We start from the raw sequence: 25,415 nt of genomic DNA on the forward strand, positions 1-25,415 counted from the left end.
TGTAATTACAGAAAATATGGAGAAAGGAAGAGTTGCCATATATGTCAAAAGTTATCATTGTGCAAAAAGTATAGAAACAAAAAAGTTTTGTGTAGAGAAACATATAGAAGCATGTGCCTGTGAGCTTAAATTAAATAAAGCCACATTTATAATTGTAACTGTATATAGGTCCCCATCGGGAAATTTTCATCTATTTCTGAAAAATTTGGACTCCTTGTTGTGCTATCTGTCAGCAGGGGGAAGCAAATTATTATTTGTAGGGACTTCAATGTAGATTCTCTGAAAGAGGGTAATCGGAAAAATGACCTTGAAGTATTACTCGGTTCTTTCAATTTGACACCCGTTATTGATTTTCCTACTCTGATAGTAAAGGATAGCAGCTCACTGATAGATAACTTCTTTATAGACCAAGATAAGCTTAACCAGATAAATGCTCAGCCTGTTGAGAATGGTCTTTCTGATCATGGTGCACAGTTAGTTACAATATATGACATAGCTCCATTCAGCAGTACTAAACAGTCCTCCATAGTATTACGTTCAGTCAACGATTTAACAATTGCAAATTTCAGGGAAAGCCTACAGCAGTTAGACTGGGATGAGGTGTACCATGAACCTGATGCCAATTTAAAATATAATTTATGTCATGACACTTTTGTAAATGCATTTGAAAACTGCTTCCCCAAGAAAATAGTTAAATATACTCGTAAGAAACCATGTAACAAACCATGGCTTACTAAGGGTATAAAAATATCTTTTAACTCGAAAAGGGATATGTATCTGACAGCAAGAAAGAGTAGTGACCCAGAAACTATCAAACATTATAAAAACTACTGTGCTACATTAAGAAAAGTTATTAAAAAATCCAGAAGTATGTGTGTCATGTCTGAAATCAGCCACTCTGATAATAAAATTAAAACAATTTGGAATATTATTAAAAGAGAAACAGGTCAACCAAGAGCACAGGAAGACAGTATTACCATCATATTGAATGAAAACTTTACGAACAAAAAGTCAGAAGTTGAAAATATTTTTAATAATCATTTTCTAAATGTTGTCTCCCTCTGAAATTAGGAAAATAATAAACTTGCTTAAAAGCAAAAACTCACATAGAATTGATGGCATTTCCAGCAAAATACTAAAAGCTTGTTCTCAACATATTAGTAAGATTCTCAGCCACCTGTGTAATAGCTCTCTGGAACAGGGCATTTTCCCTGATAGACTGAAATATGCTATTGTTATACCTTTGCATAAAAAAGGGGATAGATTTGATGTCAACAATTACCGTCCAATCTCCCTTCTAACAGCTTTATCCAAAATTTTTGAGAAAGTAATGTATTCAAGAGTAGCTTCACATATCTGTAAAAATGAAGTACTAACAAAATGTCAGTTTGGTTTCCAGAAAGGTTTTTCAACAGAAAATGCCATAAATGCTTTCACCAATCAAATTTTGAATGATCTGAATAACCGAACACCACCCATTGGGATTTTTTGTGATCTATCAAAGGCTTTTGATTGTGTAAATCATGAAATTCTGCTAGACAAGCTCAAGTATTGTGGCACGAGTGGGACAGGGCACAAATGGTTTAATTCGTACCTAACTGGAAGAGTGCAGAAAGTTGAAATAAGCAGTTCTCATGATATGCAAAGATCAGCACATTCCTCAAACTGGGGGACTATCAAGATTGGGGTTCCACAAGAGTCGGTCTTGGGTCCTCTGTTGTTCTTAATATATATTAATGACTTGCCATTCTATATTCATAAAGAGGCAAAGTTAGTTCTCTTTGGTGGTGATACAAGTATAGTAATCACACCTGACAAACAAGAATTAACTGATGAAATTGTCAATACTGTCTTTCAGAAAATTACTAAGTGGTTCCTTGTAAACGGACTCTCACTGTATTTAGATAAGACACAGCACATACAGTTCCGTACAGTAAATGGTATGACGTCATTAATAAATATAGACCTTAATCAGAAGCATATAGCTAAGGTAGAATATTCAAAATTTTAAGGGGTGTCCATCGATGAGAGATTAAATTGGAAGAAACACATTGATGATCTGCTGAAACATTTAGTTCAGCTACTTATGCAATAAGGGTCATTGCAAATTTTTGTGATAAACATCTTAGTAAATTAGCTTACTACGCCTATTTTCACTCATTGCTTGCATATGGCATCATATTTTGGGGTAATTCATCACTGAGGAATAAAGTATTTATTGCACAAAAGTGTGTAATCAGAATAATAGCTGTAGTCCACCCAAGATCATCCTGCAGACATTTATTTAAGGATCTAGGGATATTCACAGTAGCTTCTCAGTAAATATACTCTCTTATGAAATTTGTTATTAACAACCAAACCCAATTCAAAAGTATAGCAGTGTGCATAACTACAATACTACGAGAAAGGATGATCTCCACTATTCAAGATTAAATCTAACTTTGGCACAGAAAGGGGTGAGTTATACTGCCACTAAAGTCTTTGGTCACTTACCAAATAGTATCAAAAGTCTGACAGATAACCAACAAGTATTTAAGAAGAAATTAAAAGAATTTCTGAATGAAAACTCCTTCTACTCCATAGAGGAATTTTTAGATATAAATTAAGAAAAAAAAGAAAAAAAAAAAAAAAAAAATATAAAAAAAATTAAAAAAAAAGTTGTTATATTAACTTAATTATGTTGTTAAATTAACTTAATTATGTCATGTATTGGAAAATTTGACTCGTTCCACATCATTACGAAATATAGTATTCATGATCCACAGAACTAGTATTAATCTAACCTAATCTAGACTGTGTTGAACTACTGCAGGCAGTGCACCACCATCTGAGGAACAAGCTCAACCTTCGAGACAATGTACAAGGCATGTGTTGCCCTTGAAATCACAAGAGCTGAGAACAAGTTTGCAGTGTAACTGGGCTTTTCTTGTAATTTTATTGTTGCCTTTCGTTTTTATTCACAATACTCTGCGTATTAATACTGTAACCTTTCGCGAGCACACAAATGTATTTGTAACTTTCAGCTGTGGTACAGAAGTCCTGTTACTCACAGCAAATGTGTGATATGGAAACAGATTTGTAAGTCATTGTACATTACAACTCAACACCTCGATCCACACTGTTTTTACTACCTGAATAGGTTGCCAAACACAGAAAGATAAATATGTGCATATAGAAGAGCATGTGTTTACTGCATACATAAAAACAAAGTATTTGTCAAATTGGGAACATCGCTCTTGTCACATTGGAAGATGACAGTGTCCACATCATATTCATCATGAAAATATAGAAGAATGGGCAACAATGAGTCACACAGAATGTTGAAATAACCTAAATGAGTGGGCCCACATCATGACCACCACAGAAATATCTCCAGTCTCACCTACATCATCTAACACAGAGTTACATTCCTAGCTGGGCCTTTTATTTTCTAAAAAGAGGGAAAATTGTGACATGCCAAATCATATTAGGCACCTCCTGTAAGCTGCTCTCTAGACTGTGTTATTTTACTTGCAGAAGACGTGCAGATTTATGTGCTGGTGTCACCAATTGCCTTTAGCAAGGAAGTAGACTCCAAATGTCCATTCCTGCAGTTTTCTTTGTGATTGTTGATTATAATCTGGTTGAGATGGACTTGCATTCATTGACTGATGGTAACAATTCCTGTGAGGTTTGAAAATGATTGTCAATGATAAGGCCTGATGCTCGTCTCTGATTCCTGTTAGTTAGGTTCCTATTATGGTCACTTTTCTTATGCCGTGTTACACGGCTGATGGCGGTACACCACTCCTTGTACAAATGCTGGACAGTCCATGTTGATACACCAACAAATCTGGCAACTCCATTCACGGTGTGCTCCAAACACAAGGCTCCTTCTGCTATTCTGTCAAGTCTCCATGTTAATTTTACTGCTCTGATACCATACAACCAACTGGCACTTCCATGTATCACTTCACTGCCATGGCAGTCAGCAATAGAGGGTAAAATGACTGCCTGGTGATAGTTCTGCAGCCAGGCACCCATAGGTGGAGCTGACCCACACGCAGCCAGGCTATGGCATATTTGATCATATTACATCGGTTGGGAACCTGTGAGTAAGGCTGGCTGAGTGGGTAGTGCTGGTACAGAATGTTTGCAACAAGGTGCCCGGTGGGTATCTACTCAACCTGTGCCTACCCACGATTGAGCTAATGGCTGCCTGACAGTGCCTACACCCTATGGGACATCGTTGGAACAGTTTAACGAGTAATACTTGAAAGTGAAAAGTATGTTCTTACAAATGAGGTGACTAATATTTTATCTGATGAGGTTACATTTAAATAAAAATGATTAAGGAAACCAGTTTTGGTTTAGTTTAGGAAACCCATTCCTTCTGAATATAATTAAAATAATAAATACAAAGCCAATAAAAAATTTAAAAAAATGATAGTAAAAAACAGACTTAGGGAAGGGTGGTAGAGGGATCGTATGTCAATGGAGGCTGAGTCCAGAAGGATGATGCAACACAATAATATATGCACTGTTCAGGGAAACTAGGGGTGGGATTACGACTATATCCTTTGAATCATGCTGTAGGGCATAGTCAGCAACTAGGTACAGGGTATCCCAAAGGCAGATAATCCCATGTATGATCATCCGCACAGTCAGTTTGATAACATACTCCCCTTTTTCTTTTAATTATCAACAGTTTTCATTTTTAATGTCTTTTTAATTACTCTTCTTATGAGTTTTTACATTGTCACTCCTGCCTCCCTCCCTCTCCCTCCTCTGATTAGTGTCTTTCCCCAATTCCTTTTCTGCATAGTTCTTAGTTGTGCTATTGTTCTTTTCCTCTTAATCAATTTTTATTTCCCCACTCTGCCCTTATCTCCAGCCTGAAGCACAGTGCTTTTCAGTGAAATATATTTGAAATGATCTTTCTCTGATGCCTCTGTACCAGTTATTTCTGTCACAATAGCTGATTCCCTCTTATCCTGGAGTCTGACTGACCTGCCCTTCTTTTTTATCTTCTACAGCCTGTCCCTCTGTCTTTTTACCTTTTACATCCTGTCCCTCTTTCCTCCAAAAGGAAGGAACTAATAACTTTGAAAGCTGTACCAGCTTCAGGCACTTTGTGTGTATATAAGCAGCATTAAAATTCCACCTCTTGAAGGTAAAAACTGGGGAGCAATTTGATAAATGAAGTGAGACTTTTGGTAGGAGCGTATGTGTTCTATAATGTTCAAATTTGCTTCTACTTTATTATACCATCCCTATATTTGCTGGTCTTCATTGTAGACTATGTGGCCTTTTTCATTTCTCATTGAGTCTATTCTCTTCAATTGATCTGATAAGTATTGTATCTTACAACTTGTTAGCAATTACGTAGAAAAACCAGTTTACAGTCTCAGATCTACTATTCAAAAAGTGTGAACTGACACACATTCCTGAATTAGCAATCCTTACAAAAATAGTGAAGGGAGGCAAAAATTTAATAGTCATGGGTGACTGGAATTAGATAGTAGGAAAAGGAAGAGAAGGAAACGTAGTAGGTGAATATGGAATGGGAATAAGGAACGAAACAGGAAGCCACCTGGTAGAATTTTGCACAGAGCATAACTTAATCATAGCTAACACTTGGTTCAAGAATCATGAAAGAAGGTTGTATACGTGGAAGAAGCCTGCAGATACTGGAAGGTTTCAGATAGATTATATAATGGTAAGACAGAGATTTAGGAACCATGTTTTAAATTGTAAGACATTTCCAGGGGCAACAATCTATTGGTTATGAACTGTAGATTAAAACTGAAGAAACTGCAAAAAGGTGGGAATTTAAGGAGATGGGACCTGGATAAACTGAAAGAACTGGAGGTTGTACAGAGTTTCAGGGAGAGCATAAGGGAACAATGGGGGGAAAGAAATACAGTAGAAGAAGAATGGGTAGCTTTGAGAGATGAAATAGTGAAGGCAGCAGAGGATCAAGTAGGTAAAAAGACGAGGGCTAGTAGAAATCCTTGGGTAACAGAAGAAATATTGAATTTAATTGATGAAAGGAGAAAATATAAAACTGCAGTAAATGAAGCAGGCAAAAAGGAATACAAACGTCTCAAAAATGAGATCAACAGGAAGTGCAAAATAGCTAAGCAGGGATGGCTAGAGGACGAATGTAAGGATGCAGAGAGGGGTAAGCTAGATAATGCCTACAGGAAAATTAAAGATACCTTTGGAGAATGAATATCAAGAGCTCAGATGGGAACCCAGTTCTAAGCACAAAAGGGAAAGCAGAAAGGTGGAAGGAGTATATAGAGGGTCTGTACAAGGGCAATGTTCTTGAGGATAATATTATGCAAATGGAAGAGGATGTAGATGAAGATGAAATGTGAGATATGATACTGTGTGAAGAGTTTGACAGAGCACTGAAAGACCGAAGTCGAAACAAGGCCCCTGGACTAGACAACATTCCATTAGAACTACTGATAGCCTTGGGAGAGCCAGCCCAGACAAAACTCTACCACCTCAAATTCTGAAGGTGGCAGGGGTAAAATACAGGGAGTAAAAGGCTATTTACAATTTGTACAGAAACCAGATGGCAGTTATAAGAGTCTAGGGGCATGAAAGGGAAGCAGCGGTTGGGAAGGGAGTGAGACAGGGTTGTAGCCTCTCCCCGATGTTGTTCAATTTGTATATTGAGCAAGCAGAAAAAAAAAAAAAAATATATATATATATATATTCGGAGTAGTTATTAAAATCCACGGAGAAGAAATAAAAACTTTGAGGTTCGCCAATGACATTGTAATTGTGTCAGAGACAGCAAAGGACTTGGAAAAGCAGTTGAACGGAATGGACAGTGTCTTGAAAGGAGGGTATAAGATGATCATCGACAAAAGCAAAACGAGGATAATGGAATGTAGTCGAAGTAAGTCGGGTGATGCTGAGGGAATTAAATTAGGAAATGAGACACTCAAAGTAGTAGAGGAATTTTGCTATTTGGGGAGCAAAATAACTGATGATGGTCGAATTAGAGAGGATATAAAATGTAGACTGGCAATGGCAAGGAAAGCGTTTCTGAAGAAGAGAAATTTGTTAACATTGAGTATAGATTTAAGTGTCAGGAAGTCGTTTCTGAAAGTATTTGTATGGAGTGTAGCCATGTATGGAAGTGAAACATGGATGATAAATAGTTGGGACAAGAAGAGAATAGAAGCTTTTGAAATGTAGTGGTACAGAATAATGCTGAAGACTAGATGGGTAGATCACATAACTAATGAGGAGATATTGAATAGAATTGGGGAGAAGAGAAATTTGTGGTACAACTTGACAAGAAGAAGGGATCGCTTGGTAGGACATATTCTGAGGCATCAAGGGATTACCAACTTAGTATTGAAGGGCAGCAGGGAGGGTAAAAATCATAGAGGGAGACTAAGAGATGAACACACTAAACAGATTCAGAAGGATGTAGGTTGCAGTAGGTACTGGGAGATTAGAAGCTTGCGCAGGATAGAGTAGCATGGAGAGCTGCATCAAACCAGTCTCTGGACTGAAGACCACAACAACAACAAAATTATGAAAAGGATAGTTGCTACTCACCATACAGAGGAGCTGCTGAGTCTCAGACAAGCACAAGAAAAAGACTGCACACACACACACACACACACACACACACACACACACACACACACATTATTGCGCACAACTCACATGCCCATGACCATCGTCACTGGCAGCTGAAGCCAAGTCGTACAACACTTGTACAATTATATTAGAAGTACACCGCTAAGTTTGAGTGCTCTTATTTTTATAATAGGCGTATTTCAACTGAACTGGTACATAATTCCTAATTTTATAGCTAATTATTAAATAGATAGCATTATTGTACATGGTTTTGACATCTAGGCAGTATCAGTGGTTCTGTTATTGTCTTATTTGTTTGTTGAATACATTCCTTTGGTATTATTTGAGTGATTATGGTTGGTTATCACTTTATCTGACTTATTACTTTATGTGGTTGTCAGATTATATTCTGTACAGCAGTATTTTCGTGACAGCTTATTTGACAGTTAATCCAGCAATGTTGTATTGTTATAGGCAGTCCTATTTATCATTGCTGCCGTGTAGGCATTGATCTTTGCTACTGTTATAATTTTTCTTTTTCTGTGTTTTAGGTAAAACAAATCTCACCCAAGAACCCGATACTGAAGCCAATAGCAAATTTGTCAACAAGTGGTCATGAAAGCCTTAACAATTTTGTTTTATTAACTCAGCAATATAGTTATACACAGTATGTATACTCAAAAATAGTCACAAAAACTGTAGGCACATTTATCCTGTTGTGACACTAGTCGGTCTATTCCATCCTTGAACAAGCTAGTAGGCTGCTTTCAGATCCAGGCCTGGATCAGTCACACACTTCGTCGTCCACTGCAAATCGATGTGTGCGAATAGCTTGTTTTAGAGGTCCAAACACATGGAAGTCACATGGTGAAAGGTCGGGACTGTACGTTGGATGTTGCATTTCCAGTGTGATGACACGATGAGCCCGTCAAGGACAAGCATCGTCTTCCAGCAACTCACAACCCTCAAAGAATCATTTGCGCCATTCCACAACACTTTAAAGACTCAGACTGTATGTACTCACCGTACACAGTCTTCATCCTTCGTTACATTTCACGGCCTCCAACTCCCTCTGCTGCCAAAAATCTAATCACTCCTCATTGTTCCAGCTTACTCACCTGCATGTTCTGTAGTGGATGATATTGTGCGAACACCTTCTCTTCGGCGTGAAACCACACTGGCGCTATGCAACATCAGATGGTGTGTACGCATCAGTGTTTCTACCAATACATGGTGCTACCATACCCACAGTTACGTGGTGCCACCTTAGTGTAAGGCAAAGATAGATGCACTGACCAGGTTTCATTTGAATGAATCTTATATAATAAATGAATTTTCTTAGTTATTACTTATTCGACTTATTGTGTGTTGTGTGTCTAAATGATATTGCCGATACTGACATGTAAGCCATTTTCATAGATGAATTTTGGTATAGGCTGTGTTCAGTTCTATTTATTCATTTGTATTACGTTGTAAGTGGAATTAAACATTTCTTTCTTGTTATTTTTGTGCTATATGTTCCTTTTAATTTTCGTAGGTGCATCTCCATCCGCTTGTTGCCAGTTTTTCAGAAATGCTGGGATCTCTTTAGTTGTGAATTTAGCCATAATGTAATATCTGGTTGTCTCGCATTATTTGTTTTTATGTATCTATTCATTGTCCTAGTACAATCAAACAATGGAAAATCTAGGATGGAATGTAACAATATTATGAAAAGCAAAGTTGCTACTCACCGTATAATGGAGATGCCGAGCAGATAGGCACAGCAAAAAGACTGTCACAAATAAAGCTTTTGGCTATTAAGGCCTTAGTCAACAATAGATGTAAACACACACACACACACACACACACACACACACACACACACACACAACTGCAGTCTCAGGCAACTGAAACCACACTGCGAGCAACAGCACCAGTGCATGATGGCAGTGGTGAGTGGGTGAGGGTAAGGAGGAGGCTGGGGCAGGGAGGGGGAGGATAGTAGGGTGGGGGTGGTGGACAGTGAAGTGCTGCAGGTTAGACGGAGAGCAGGGGATAGATGGGGGGTGAGGGGGAGTGGCGGAAAAGGAGAGAAGTGAAAACACTGAGTGTGATGGTGGAATGATGGCTGTGTAGTGCTTACTGGAATGGGAACAGGGAAGGGGCTGGGTGGGTGAGGACAGTGACTTGACAAAGGTTGAGGTCAGGATGGTTACGGCAACATAGGATGTATTGCAGGGAAAGTTCCTGCCTGTGCAGCTCAGAAAAGCTGGTGTTGGTGGGAAGGGTCTGTATGGCACAGGCAGTGAAGCAGTCATTAAAATGAAGGAAGTCATATTTGGCAGTGTGTTCAGCAACAGGGTGGTCCACTTGTTTCTTGCCACAGTTTGTTGGTGGCCATTCATGCGGACAGACAGCTTGTTTGTTCTCATGGCCATATAGAATGCAGCACAGTGGTTGCAGCTTAGCTTTTAGATCACATGACTGATTTCACAAGTCGCCCCGCCTTTGATGGGATTGGTGATGTTCGTGACCGGACTGGAGTAGGTGGTGGTGGGTATGAGCCATGAGGTAAGGGGAGCAGGGGTTGTGTAAGGATGGACAAGTATATTGTGTAGGTTCAATGGAGGGCAGAGTACCACTGTGAGCAGGAAATTTGTTATTTCAGGGCACAACGAAAGGTGGGAAACCCTGGCGGAGAATGTAATTTGGTTGCTCCAATTCGGTATTGTACTACGTTATGAGGGGAATGTTCCTCTGTGGCCGGATGGTGGGAGACTGGAAAGATAGGGCACGTGAAATTTGTTTTTCTATACAAGGTTGGGAGAATAATTACAGCCTGTGAAGGCTTCAGTGAGATCTTCTGTATATTTCGAGTGGGGCTGCTTGTCACTGCAGATGCAACGACCTTGGGGACTACTGTACAGAAGGGACTACTTTGTATGGAATGGATGGCAGCTGTCGAAGTGGAGGTATTGCTGGTGGTTAGTAGGTTTGATATGGACAGAGGTACTGATGTAGCCATCTTTGAGGTGGAGGTCAATATCTAGGAAGATGGCCTGTTGGATTGAGTAGGACCAGGTGAAGCAAATGGGGGAGAAGTTGTTAACATTCTGGAGGAATATGGTTAGGGTGTTCTCACCCTCGATCCAGATCACAGAGATGTCATCAATGAATCTGAACCAGGTGAGGGGTTTAAGGAGGATTCCTCTAGATTGCCCATGAATAGGTTGGCATAGGATGGTGCCATGCAGGTGCCCATAGCAATACCCTGAATTTGTCTGTAGGTAATGCCTTCAAAAGAGAAGTATTTATGAGTGAGGATATAGTTGGTCATGGTGACTAGGAAGGAGGTGGCTGGTTTGGAATCCGTTGGGCAGTGGGAAAGAAAGTGTTCAATAGTGGCAATGCCACGGGCATCAGGAATTTTAGTGTAAAGGGAGGTGGCATCAATAGTGATTCAGGGCACCATGTGTTAAAGGGACAGGAATTGTAGAGAGCAGTGGAGGAAATGGTTGGTATTTGGAACCTACCCTCCAACATTTCCTCCACCGACTCTCCACAATTCCTGTCCCTTTACCACATGGCATGGCACCATCCTATGCCAACCTATTCATGGGCCATCTAGAGGAATCCTTCCTAAACACACAGAATCCTAAACCCCTCACTTGTTTCAGATTAACTGATGACATCTTTCCTATCTGGATCGAGGGGGAGGACACCTATCCACATTCCTCCAGAACCTTTGCTACACCTGGTCCAACTCAACCCAGCAGGCCACCTTCCTAGATGTTGACTCCACCTCAAATATGGCTACATCAGTACCTCTGTCCATGTCAAACTACTAACCACCAGCAAAACCTACAGTTCGACAGCTACCATTCATTCTATACCAAGAAGTTCCTTCTGTACAGCCTAGCCACCACTGGTCGTCGCATCTGCAGTGACGAGAGTCCCTCTCAAAATACATCGAAGGTCTCACCGAAGCCTTCACAGACTGTAATTATCCTCCCAACTTTGTACAAAAACAAATCTCCCATGCCTTATCTTTCCAGTCTCCCACCATCTCCCAAAGACCCACCATCTGGTCACAGATGAGCATTCCCAGTAACATCCAGAACTGGAGCAACTGAATTACATTCTCTGCCAGGGTTTTGACTACCTTTCGTCATGCCCTGAAGTGAGAAATGCCCTGCTCACTATCCTTCCCACCCCTCCCACAGTGGTATTCCGCCCTCCACGGAACCTACACAAAATAATCATAAATCCTTACACAACCCCTGACCTCATGGCTCATATCCCTGTAATAGACCTAGATGCAAGACCTGCCCCATACATCCTCCCACAATCAACTACTACAGTCCCGTCACGAACATCACCTATCTCATCAAAGGCAGAGCTATCTGTGAAACCAGTCATGTGATCTACAAGTTAAGCTGCAACCACTGTGCTGCATTCTGTGTGGGCATGAGAACCAACAAGCTGTCTGTCCGCATGAGTGGCCACCAACAAACTGTCGCCAAGAAACAAGTGGACCACCCTGTTGCTGAACACGCTGCCAAACATGACATCCTTCATTTCAACGACTGCTTCGCAGCCTGTGCCTCATGGATCCTAACCACCAACACCGTCTTTTCTGTTTTGCACAGGTGGGAACTCTCCCTGCAATACATGCCACGTACACGTAACCCTCCTGGCCTCAACCTTCGTTAGTCACTGTCCTCACCTATTCAGCCCGTTCCCTGTCCCCATTCCAGCACTACACAGCCATCATTCCACAATCACACTCAGTCTTGTTACTTCTCTCCTTTTCCACTACTTCTGCCCCCTCCCCACTGCCCTCTGTCTAACCTGCAGCACTTCGCTGTGCGTCACCCACACCATACTATCCCTCCCCCTCCTCACCCCTACCCAATTGCCTCTCCCATCATGCACTGGTGCTGCTGCTCCTAGAGTGGTTTCAGCTGCCTGAGATTGCAGTTGTAAGTGACGGTTGCATTTTTGTGTGTGTGTGTGTGTGTATTGTTGACGAAGGCCTTAATGGCCAAAAGCTTTGTGAAAGTCTTTTTCTTGTGCCTATCTGCGACTCAACATCTTCGGTATATGGTGAATAGCAACATTCCTTTTCGTAATATTGTTACATTGGGCTAGTACATAATTTTAATGAAGTTTCTTTATTTATGGTTTGTGTTCAGGTTGATTTACTCATTTAGTATTTTTTGTGGCTATTTGTGTGTGTGTGTGTGTGTGTGTGTGTGTGTGTGTGTGTGTGTGTGTAGATTCCCATCTCTTCCAGAATGTTAGGTAGTGGTCCTGTTGGTGTAGTGTAAAATATGGATATTATCTACTGTGTGTTGTTTGGCCTGTAGTGGTGGCTAAAAATAGATGAATTTTGTCGCTGTCTTTAAAGAGTAGTGCATTACTTTTGTTAGGCATCTTTCCTAGATATATAGTTTGTATATATGTAAATTTTGGGTGCCTACATGTAGAATGCGTATTTCTCGACTGGTAGGCCATTCTTAAACACGTAGAACATGCTATGATTAATAGAATAATAAATGTAACACAAGATGCCATACAAACTGAGATTAAAATCCTACAAAAGTGGTACAACAAAATGATTGCAATCCACAAACAGTCACTCAACTATTCAGTAAACATGACAAGCCAGAACAACCAATGATATGAAAAGAAATAATGCTATGAATAACAGTAACAACACTCAATAACCATTCAAATTATCATAAAAAATTATAACAATTAAAAAGTGAAGTATGATGAGGTGTTTCTACAAGCTGCATGAAGGTGCTTTATCCACAACTACTAATTTCATGTCAGTATAGACGCATATTCAGGTTTATATTCGTTAAATTTCCATAATGTGATTGGACAATTACAAGAGTACAAGCTTTTTAGAAGTTATCAATGTTAAAAGCCAAACCACAAGCGAGTTGTCATAATAAAATTGAGTGCACCCAAAATATGCTTGTAAAAATGTACCAAGCATGGTTGCTGAATGAGCCACGCCAGATAATACCACATAGTATATAAGATCCAGTAGACACCAACTGTATAAAACCAATGAAGTAAAACTTTAAATCTCATAAAATGTGAGCACTTTGCTGGAACTCTGTAGTTGCCCATCTACATTATGGAAATATTACCATTATAAACCTGAAGATGCAGGGATACTGATGTGAAACCACCATCTTTATACTGCTTTGTGGATTTCGGATACACCTCATCATTCTTCACTTTTTAATTGTTGTAATTATTATGATAATTTGAATGGTTATTGAGTGTTGTTATTGTTAATCATAATATATATGTGAACTGTGGTTCCCCGCCCCAGAAAGCTGTTTATAAAAATAACACTCATAAAAGAAACGGCAATAAAACCAAAATTTACACATATACCAACTATACATCTAGGAAAGATAACACAATACTAAAAATCACAAATGTAAGATTCACATTCCACACAAGACACAATCTTAGAGCACAAATTCAATCGGATAAAACAAAAATCACAAATAATCTCAAACCCAGAATATATAAAATTCAACGCAAAGACTGTAACACATTTGGTAGTGGTCAGATTGGCAGAAACCTCACCACTAGTTATCAAGAACATGTTAGAGGCAGTGACAACAATCCATCTACTTTTTTCCTCCACCTAAATACTGAGCAGCGACACAGAAAATAATATAGAACAAGTTATCCAAATTTTACATGTAACACCAAAAGGACCAGATTAAATTATGGCTAAATTCACAAGACAGGTTCAAGCAAACAATACTGTAACCATACAACATTACTTGGTAACCTATCAACAAGCAAATAGAAAGACACACCTATGAAAGTTGAAAAGAATGCGTAGCACAAAAATAACAAGAAAGGAATTTTCAGTTCCTCCATCATCATCATCATTTAAGACTGATTATGCCTTTCAGCATTCAGTCTGGAGCATAGCCCCCTTATACAGTTCCTCCATGATCCCCTATTCAGTGCTAACATTGGTGCCTCTTCTGATGTTAAACCTATTACTTCAAAATCATTCTTAACCGAATCCAGGTACCTTCTCCTCGGTCTGCCCCGACTCCTCTTACCCTCTACTGCTGAATCCATGAGTCTCTTGGGTAACCTTGCTTCTCCCATGCGTGTAACATGACCCCACCATCTAAGCCCGTTCACCCTGACTGCTACATCTATAGAGTTCATTCCCAATTTTTCTTTGATTTCCTTATTGTGGACACCCTCCTGCCATTGTTCCCATCTACTAGTACCTGCAATCATCCTAGCTACTTTCATATCCGTAACCTCAACCTTGTTGATAAGGTAACCTGAATCCACCCAGCTTTCGCTCCCATACAACAAAGTTGGTCGAAAGATTGAACGGTGCACAGATAACTTAGTCTTGGTACTGACTTCCTTCTTGCAGAAGAGAGTAGATCGTAGCTGAGCGCTCACTGCATTAGCTTTGCTACACCTCGCTTCCACTTCCTTCACTATGTTGCCATCCTGTGAGAATATGCATCCTAAGTACTTGAAACCGTCCACCTGTTCTAACTTTGTTCCTCCTATTTGGCACTCAATCCGTTTATATTTCTTTCCCACTGACATTACTTTCATTTTGAAGATGCTAATCTTCATACCATAGTCCTTACATATCTGATCTAGCTCTGAAATATTACTTTGCAAACTTTCAATCGAATCTGCCATCACAACTAAGTCATCTGCATATGCAAGACTGCTTATTTTGTGTTCACATATCTTAATCTCACCCAGCCAGTCTATTGTTTTCAACATATGATCCATAAATAATATGAACAACAGTGGAGACAGGTTGCAGCCTTGTCTTACCCCTGAAACTACTCTGAACCATGAACTCAATTTACCGTCAACTCTAACTGCTGCCTGACTATCCATGTAAAGACCTTTAATTGCTTGCAAAAGTTTGCCTCCTATTCCATAATCTTGTAGAACAGACAATAACTTCCTCCTAGGAACCCAGTCATATGCCTTTTCTAGATCTATAAAGCATAGATACAATTCCCTGTTCCACTCATAACACTTCTCCATTATTTGCCGTAAGCTAAAGATCTGGTCCTGACAGCCTCTAAGAGGCCTAAACCCACACTGATTTTCATCCAATTGGTCCTCAACTAATACTCGCACTTTCCTTTCAACAATACCTGAGAAGATTTTACCCACAACGCTGATTAAAGAGATACCTCTGTAGTTGTTACAATTTTTTCTGTTTCCATGTTTAAAGATTGGTGTGATTACTGCTTTTGTCCAGTCTGATGGAATCTGTCCCGACTCCCAGGCCATTTCAATTATCCTGTGTAGCCATTTAAGACCTGACATTCCACTGTATTTGATGAGTTCCGACTTAATTTCATCCACCCCAGCCGCTTTATTGCACTGCAATCTATTGACCATTTTTTCCACTTCCTCAAATGTGATCCTATTTCCATCATCATTCCTATCCCATTCTACCTCGAAATCTGAATCATTACTGATCGCATTTTCACCTACATTGAGCAACTCTTCAAAATATTCCCTCCATCTGCCCAAGGCATCCACAGGATTCACCAGCAGTTTTCCTGACCTGTCCAAAATACTTGTCATTTCCTTCTTACCTCCCTTTCGAAGACTGCTAATTACACTCCAGAATGGTTTTCCAGCAGCTTGACCCATAGTCTCCAACCTGTTTCCAAAGTCTTCCCATGATTTCTTCTTGGATGCTGCAATTATCTGTTTGGCTTTGTTTCTTTCTTCAACATAACTTTCTCTGTCTACCTGGGTTCTGGTATGTAGCCATTTTTGATACGCCTTCTTTTTCCTTTTACAGGCTGCCTTTACTGTATCATTCCACCAAGCTGTTTGCTTCATCCTACTTTTACACACTACTGTTCCAAGACATTCTTTAGCCACTTCTAGTACTGTGTCCCTGTACCTTGTCCATTCCTTTTCCAATGACTGTAATTGACTACACTCAACTAACTGGTACCTTTCTGAGATCGCTGTTATGTACTTGTGCCTGATTTCCTTATCCTGAAGTTTCTCCACTCTTATCCTCCTACATATGGACCTGACTTCCTGCACTTTCATGGTTCATGGTGTGGGTTCCTGTAGTCATGTCCTAGTTCATGAACCACGGGCAACGTATGAGTGGCCAAGTAAGTGGTCCCAACAGTCGGGATACCAGTTACTTTGGAATAAGGCTGGTCATCTCGGACATATTCTGAGTCGTGGTCACCTTTGTGCTCATACGGCAAAGACTACCAAATCCACCAGTTAGTCCCTCAGTCGTTAGGGGTAAAACCCAATGGGACTCGGGGCAAGTAAGGCTAGCAACCTGCTTCCCTGGTTCTTTAAATATGATGCTGGCAACAATCAGAGCAAAATGCCTCGGACCTTTGGAGGTGACGGAGTCCCACCTCTAACTGACAAACCAGGGACTCCTAAGATACGACTTTCAGTTCCATTTATAATTGAAAACAAAGGACTACACAGAGTCTATACCAAAATTCATCTACAAAAACACATTATAACAGTATCCAGCGATGTCATGTAGACAAGCAAATAATAATTAAAACAAGTTATAACAAAGAAAATAGGTTTGCCATAATTTGTACATAATACCAAGAGTTAAAAAAAAAAAAAAACAATTATAAAAAAATTATACAGATATAACACAAACAAAAAGAAATATTTTAACAGTAGTGAAGAGCAATACCTATGTAATAGCAATGATAAACATAATTGCCTGTAACCATACAACATCGCTGGATTAGCTGTCAAATAAGCTGGCATAAAGCTACAGATAATAAAGTAGTAAGTCAGATAAGGTGATAACCAATCATTTTTACTCTGATAACACCAAATGAATGTAATTAACAAAAAAATAAGACAGTTGTAGAACCACCGATGTCTCATGGATGTCAAAACCGTCAGACGTACGTAAAAATGTGTAACAACAAAATCTGTTTAATAATTACCTATAAAATTAGAATTAATGTACCAAAATTATGTACCATTACTTATAGATAACCTAACGATGGCAATTAATCCAAAATAGGCCTATTCTAAAAATAAAGGCAATCAAACTTGGCAGCATACTTGGAATTATACAATGTTATTAGAAGACACATACTACTCAGTGGTCCCAGAACAATATAAAAAGTTGTCCCGTAAAAAACTCTCCAAAAAAATACTTAATTTGTTGGCTTCATTTAATTTACACTACACAGAAAGCTCAGACATCTTAAAATGTCACAACCTGAAGCCAAGGAAACCTGAGGACAAAGGCAAACAAAAGATATAAAAATACAAAGACAGAAAGATAACATGACCCCCAAACATTCAGTAAATTCTGTTTGTTTTTACTTTTTCATGGATCTTAAAAAAAAAAAAAAAAAAAGAGGAAACACTGCTTGCAAGTTCAGAACACTCCTTGACTTTCTCTGAATACAACTTTAACATTTTTTGATCCAACCTTACAACATGGCAAATTATTTTACAATGAACACTTTTATGCATCTTTCATATGCTATGAACCTGTCTCTATCACTTATTTTGGTGAGGAGCTTACCTTGTCAGGATGAACTGCCAGACACGCTCGACGGTAAGCTTTTTTCACATCAGCTGCTGTGACTAACTGATGCATTTCAACTTTATTCCACTTTGTGTCTTCCCATAAGACAGTGTGCATAGAACACAGCAAGGCCCGGATATTGTGTGTTTTACCTTCTGTCCATTCTAAGATCTGGGAAACAATTGTTATTTGTGTTTAAATACAGCCTACCAGTTGAGGAATATGTACCACACAAATTTATTTTGTAATTTATCAAAAAATAATTGTTTACATTAAAAATACATTTCCACGCATAAAATGTATGATTTCTTCAGCCTTCACAAGCTAATTATTTGGGTACCAGCACTAACAGGATCTTCAACACACAATGTGACAAATGAAATTAAAATGGCAGATTTGAAATGCACAAAAAAGTTAAATTTGATATTGTACTTATAACTTTGTATAAAATATGTAACTAATATGTAAAAGAAAAGGAATCACTTCTAAATCACCTTCAATTTATCTGGATCCATGTCTTTAGCAAGCTCTTCCTTCCTCATTTCATTAATTGTCCTTGGTCCAGACTCTTTCTTGGATGCAAACTCATAACCCTGACTACCTAAAAGGTCTCCAAATACATCACCAGGCTGCTTTGGTTTCCCTGCTTTCCCTGTAAATAAATGGCGTTTATGTTACCAATCACTACATACAGGATACTATAACATTATTTGTTATGGGAAAGGAGAATTTATCTACCATCCACCAAAACTCGAAGTAACTTTAGTTTTTTTTTTAATATGTTCTGAAAACTAAAAATTAAAAAAAAAAAAAAAAAAAAATGTTAATCAGTTCTCTCCAGTTTTCTGTTGCAAATATTGTTTACACTTCCTTTTTGTAACAAAAGGCAAATTTAAAGACTATGTACAACATCACAAAGTTTTAAAGCCTGTTGTGACCTTATGAACTTGTTAAACAAGTTATTTGTAACTGATCAATACACTACATGTAAGGTAATATAATTTTGTCATTAATTACAAAAAACGCGTAATGTAATAACTCCAAACATATTTATGCTGGTAATTTCTCCATAACTAATTAATACCTAATCTACACTATATTACTAAAACACTTTGGAACACTAATCTTTTTATTGCACCTCTATGGAATAAACTGTAAAGAGAACAGGGAGGTAAAAGTATTCACATGGGTAATCAATCAGAATATGAAAGAATATTAACATTTCACAGTACACCATGAGCTGCATGTAAAAATATTAGACTATTATCAGAATGGTATTCAGGTATAGAACCCATTGTCAGGGGGTTTATCCTCGAATACCGGTCTGACAATTAAATATTTTACATGCAGCTGACGATGTACAGCAAAATGACTTAACAATTACTTCCAAGCTGCAGAGCACCAAACATACAAGATTTTCACATACACCTCTCAATTGTACAAGGTTTACAATGAAAGGAAGTTTCACCATGCTCAGAGATGTCAGGAGTAGTGAAACTGTAAAGCTAGGTAGATACTAGAGAGTTTTTGACACTCTGACAGCTTTTGTGAGTAGTATGTGTTGTGTAAACAGTGCCGAAAGTCAGCTCACCTGCACTGTCTGAGAATCGGGCAAGATCTCAGATAGTCGCGCTCTGTGATTTTACACTCTCGTGATAGACAGCAACCTCAATCTGTCTAGAGTTGCTCACCTTAGTTCTCAGACAATATGAACTACACCAGCATTACCGAGAGAGCTGAGAACACTTGGAGAATGCCGAGTGGCCATATTGCATCCCAGATTTGTGCTGTATGTTACAGCTTGTTGAAATATTTTTCTGAACTCACACACACAGTAAATAAAAGTACCCATGAAATAGCATGCCACATTTGTGGTTGCAGCACATTTCTGAGAAAAAAAAAAATCACTTGTTTTACCTCCTAGTAAACTAACAGCACGAGCAGTTAACCTATTTCGGAAGTTTGAGACTTGCACAATGCTATGCAGCAAATGACATGTAAAAACACTATTGACATATTATATAGAATTAACAAACAAAAATACAAAAAATTTTGATATGAGAAAGGAATGAAATATTAGCACACTCTCCACTGCACCACATCAACAGTACGATGAGTCACTCTACAAACATGTACTCATATTGTCGATACAGCTGAGACTACTGATGTGATAGATACACTCTGTGAGTGAATGTCAGTGATGTGTCACAAAAAAGTAACCATAGAAGCTGCCAAGGAGTTTATTCAAGACAAAAATGTGCATTTAATTAGTTTGTACAAGGGAAGGCCTGTGTTATGGGACAGACTGTTATTGGACTATACAAACTGAGATAAGAAGCAGAGTTTGCTGGCTGAAATAGCTACAGTTTTTAACACATCCATAGAAGATCATAGAAGAAAGTTATCAGAATATCCACTGGTAGAAGCCAACCTTGGGAGAAATGTGGGGAAACACCAAGTGATACTTACCCTAACAACTTACTTTAGAGGTTACATTAAGGAAGGCAAACCTACATTTATAGCATTTGTAGACTCGGAGAAAGCTTTTTACTATGCTGACTAGAATACTCTCTTTCAAATTCTGAAGGTGGAAGGGGTCGAATACAGGGAGCGAAAGGCTAATTACGATTTGTACAGAAACCAGATGGCAGTTATAAGAGTCGGGGCACTTGGAAGGGGAGCAGTGGTTGAGAAGGGAGTGAGACAGGGTTGTAGCCTGTCCCAGATGTTATTCAATCTGTACTTTCAGCAAGCATTAAAGAGAAACTAAACAAAAATTTGGAGTAGGAATTACAGTACATGGAGAAGAAATAAAAACTTTGAGGTTTGCTGATGACATTGCAATTTTGTCAGACAGCAAAGGTCTTGGAAGAAAATGGAATGGACAGTGTCTTAAAGAGGAGGATATAAGATGAACCTCAACAAAAGCAAGACAAGGATAATGGAATGTAGGTGAATTAAATTAGGTGATGCTGAGGGAATTAGATTAGGAAACGAGATGCTTAAAGTAGTAAATGAGTTTTACTATTTGGGCAGCAAAATATTTGATGATGGCTGAAGTAGAAACAATTTACAATGTAGACTGGCAAAGCAAGAAAAATGTTTCTGAAGAAGAGAAATTTGTTAACATTGAATATACATTTAAGTGTTAGGAAGTTTTTTTCTTAAGATATTTGTATGGAGTGTAGCCATTTATGGAAGTGAAACATGGACAATAAACGATTTAGACAAGAAGAGAATAGAAGCTTTCGAAATGTGGTGCTACATAAGAATGCTGAAGATCAAGTAGGTAGATCACATAACTAATGAGAAGGTACTGAATAGAACTGATGAAGGGGGGAAAAAAAAGTTGTGGTGCAACCTGACTGGAAGAAGGGATAAGTTGATAGTACACATTCTGAGGCATCAGGGGATGACGAATTTAGTCTTGGAGGGAAGTGTGGTGGGTAAAATTTGGAGGAGGAGGAGACCAAGACATGAATACAGTAAGCAGATTTAGAAGGCTGTAGACTGGTGTAGTTATTTGGTGATGATGAGACTTGTACAGGCATGGAGAGCTGCATCAAACCAATTTTTTTGATTGAAGGCCACAACAATAATTCAAGGAATTGGGCAAAGTAGTTTTATAACATAGATTAATTCACATCGAGGAACATGTTATGCTTGAAAGTAATCATTTTGGAACTTGGAAAATTTCCATTTGGCTTCAAGTAATACAACTGTAGCTATAATTTTACACAACAGGATATTTATTGATTACATTACTGTATTGGGTGTTGAAGAACAGATCTTCAGGAATTTACAAGTGGTTGCTGAAGTCAATACAAGTGAAATGGTTTGAATAAATGTATGTTCGGGAATGTTTCATTTGAACATCTATTGGTACCAATATGAAATTGGTTCAATGTTGTTTTACTATAATTGCTGAAATTGGTTTAATGTTGTTTCACCATAATTCTTACTTTACCTAAGAATAAATGTAGCTGATGCTAGAGATTTTAGTATCACAAGCAGTCTGTCTTTAATGAATTTACACAAAATAGTATCTAGATTGGCAATTTTTGATAAAATTATAAAGAGTATTTCTTCCATCTCCACTGCTGTCATTCTGCAAAATTTCAGTATTATTGTGAGCTTTCCATCATAAACTCTACAATTAGATTCTTCCATGCTCCAAAATTATCCTGCCACCTAATCTGCTCTTATCCAACATGAACACAGTTGTTTGCATTGTTTCTTTGGCACTAAAAGTATTAGATGTGCAGCTGCAGCCCAACACTCTTCCATGTAACCTCTTCCTTCATGTACAGAAACTCACACTGCTGTGTCTAAACACTTCCAACATAGGCTCTGGCTAGAACCTCAGACACTTACAAAAAGGACTCATAAGGAACTATCAGACAGCAACTATCAGCAAAAATTCACCTTTTAGTGTAAACAATTCTGTGGGTATTATCTGAGAGCATCAAACTGTCAGAGCAAAAATTTGTTACAAGTATCCCAGTCCTACTGCACATGCTTGATAGTAGAAAGGGCATGTAAGCTTTGTGACAGCAGCCATTGTGTTGCAGTGCTGGGATAAAACGGCAACACCAATACGGTATTTTGTCAACTGCGATCTTTGCACAGTCAGATTCCCACACACTCAGAAACAAACAATGGCAGACATTCACTTCCTATTATGCTGAATGCATATATCCAAATTATGAGAAATAGTATGATCAGACAATGTTTGAGGCAATTTAATGAAAGCCAATCCAATGTATGTGATGAAGATGATTTAGTGGCTGACAATAATGTTGATGCCAGAACTGATGGAAAGTGTGTGGCAAGCAATTTTGCAGAACTGGCACAATACTGAGACCTAGTCAGTTTCTCCACATACATCATTCCCTGCTGTATGAAAGTGTCAAGAACAGAGTCATACTGAGCTGATCCTCCACCCTTGGCAGAACTCCAAAGCTGGCCCCCCCCCCCCCCCCCCCGCGAAAACTAACATTCTGAAACTTTTTTCTAGACATATTTGGGAAATTTTGTAATTTGTTGGTAGGTTTGATAAAAAATAAAGCATTATTGAATAATATTACTTAAATGATTTGTGTAAATTAAAAATATTGCACACAACAAATGAGATAAGTTGTTGTTGCAAAGAAAATTATGGATTGTGTAAACTTTGTAAAAAAACTGAAAGTGAAACAATTTATGTGCTAATTTTTATGGCTGCTGCTTTATTTTAGTATGATGTACAACAAAGAATGGATATTATTTGCTCTTCATACATTCTGAATTCAAGATAAAGGAAAAAGGGATATAATTAAGTCTTGAGAACACATTCCTTGCCTTGGCTTTGGGCAAGCAACTCATTGATTATGTCACTGAAGTCTAATTTAGCAGCTGCGTCTCATTCTATTGACAAGATAAAGGAATTTGACAGTTTGTTCCACTTATACTCAACCTTAAGTAGTTTTCATTATCTTTAATTTGCTAAAACTGCATCAATAAGATGCTGCAGACACTGGAATTATCATGAATATCCTCAAAGCTATTTCAATGTTTGGATAAGCATCTCTTAACATCCAAATGGGGAGCTTTGTCGGTACTACTCAGCTCTTTCTACTTAAATTTGAAATCCACTGTTCTGTTAATTAGGTCAGCTGTACCAATATTTCTGCAGTGTTTGGCACCAACATCTCCTTATATTTTTCAAAATAAAATACAGAGATCTCATTTATGGCATCCTGAACAGTAAATTAAAATGAGCTGAAATGGACTGTTATATGTGAGATCTGTTTCCCAGTTCACTTACTGTTGTATGTCCTCAGTTGGCAGAAATTAACAAAACTCTGAAGCCTCACACTATCGTACTGAAAAGCAGCAAAATCTGCATTGCAGCTGTATGAAATGAGGGCACTGTTGATGATTAACCAGTGTGATGCCTTTTTGGTAGTCGTCATTTCTTACGATGCTACTTAGACGAAATAACACTGTGACAACAGCCTACATTACAGCCTTTGGGATGGGAAAAGTTTCTTCTTGCAGCCAGAAGATAAGAACATTGTTCTTTTGGTCAGTTTTTGCACCCTCTACCCATTTTGCCCTGGCCTCAGTACAGCTCTGTACGCAAAGATAAGTTTTCACAAAGTGTATGTACAAGATGTGGCAGTTGACAGAGTAATACAAAAAAATTATATCACAGCACTGGTGCGTTTCTCAGTCAAAGCCACTGGGGATGGATATGCATGTAGCATGATACACCAGAAATGAAGTAACAATCCATGCAAGTGTAGGAATTCACCAGTGAAGACCAAAATCAACCAGATAATCTACATCAAAAAATTATTGCCCATCTTCTGCAATTAACATGATATCCTCTTGAATATTTTTACTGAAAGGTATTACACTTTTGCAAAACAATGTATGACCCCATGAAGACCTCCTTGCAGCACCAACCCATGCCAAATGATTTTAATGAATTCTGGCTTCTGAAGCACTTCTACATCGCTACTCTGCAGTTCACAATTAAGTGCCTGGCAGAACCACTACCTTCATGGTATTTATCTAAGACAGGATAATGCTGAGGTACAGACAGCAGTGATTCCATGACGTCAGAGACTGGAAGTAGACTTCAGTGATCACAAGCATACAAATGTTTGTGCACTCGCTTGACAACTGCCGTAATAATGGCAACTACCGCATTGAGAATTGGCTAGTGATCTTAAATATTTTTTACTTGTTGTATTATATATTTTCTTCATCAGACATCAGAATTTACTTTCTGGACAACTGTCATATAATCAAAATCCACTATCAATTCTGCTTGTTCCTACAGGTTTACCATCAGCAGAACAATAATATATGAACCAATTTTGTTGGAACAGCTGTGTAGGCCAGTCTCCTGTGAATTTCCTGCCTGTGGGACACGAATTTAAATTATTATAAATACGCAATGAATGGAAAGTGGAACAGCGGAACTACTTTCCAGAGCTATAACCAATGTTTCATTTGACATGAAAAAGCAGCTGATGCAAGAAACATTGTCCTTCATACATTGTTTTGTACAATATTTCGCATAGTATTTTTTTCATTTCAGAATTTCATATTTTGGATTTGATACTATGTCTGCTTTTTGTGCAAGAATAATAATAATAATAATAATAATAATAATAATAATAATTGAACAACCACATTTGTTGTGACTCGCCAATCTTTCAAAGTGCCACCGCGCAGTTACGCGCGTCCT

At 38.4% G+C, this 25,415-nt stretch overlaps 1 protein-coding gene across 2 annotated transcripts in view; it reads right to left on the minus strand.

Moving 5' to 3' along the window:
* LOC126476428 (cyclin-G-associated kinase) overlaps window positions 1–25,415 on the minus strand; it is a 264,992-nt gene that overhangs the window by 20,859 nt on the left and 218,718 nt on the right. For both annotated transcript variants that reach the window (XM_050103541.1, XM_050103542.1), the window contains exons 22-23: window positions 18,670–18,827; window positions 18,173–18,346 (exon numbers count right to left, since the gene is read on the minus strand). In XM_050103541.1, the coding sequence (XP_049959498.1) occupies window positions 18,173–18,346; window positions 18,670–18,827 (332 nt within the window). The remainder of the gene's footprint in view (window positions 1–18,172; window positions 18,347–18,669; window positions 18,828–25,415) is intronic.

The sequence above is a fragment of the Schistocerca serialis genome, chromosome 1 (assembly GCF_023864345.2).
Source record: "Schistocerca serialis cubense isolate TAMUIC-IGC-003099 chromosome 1, iqSchSeri2.2, whole genome shotgun sequence".
Taxonomy (NCBI): Eukaryota; Metazoa; Arthropoda; class Insecta; order Orthoptera; family Acrididae; genus Schistocerca; species Schistocerca serialis.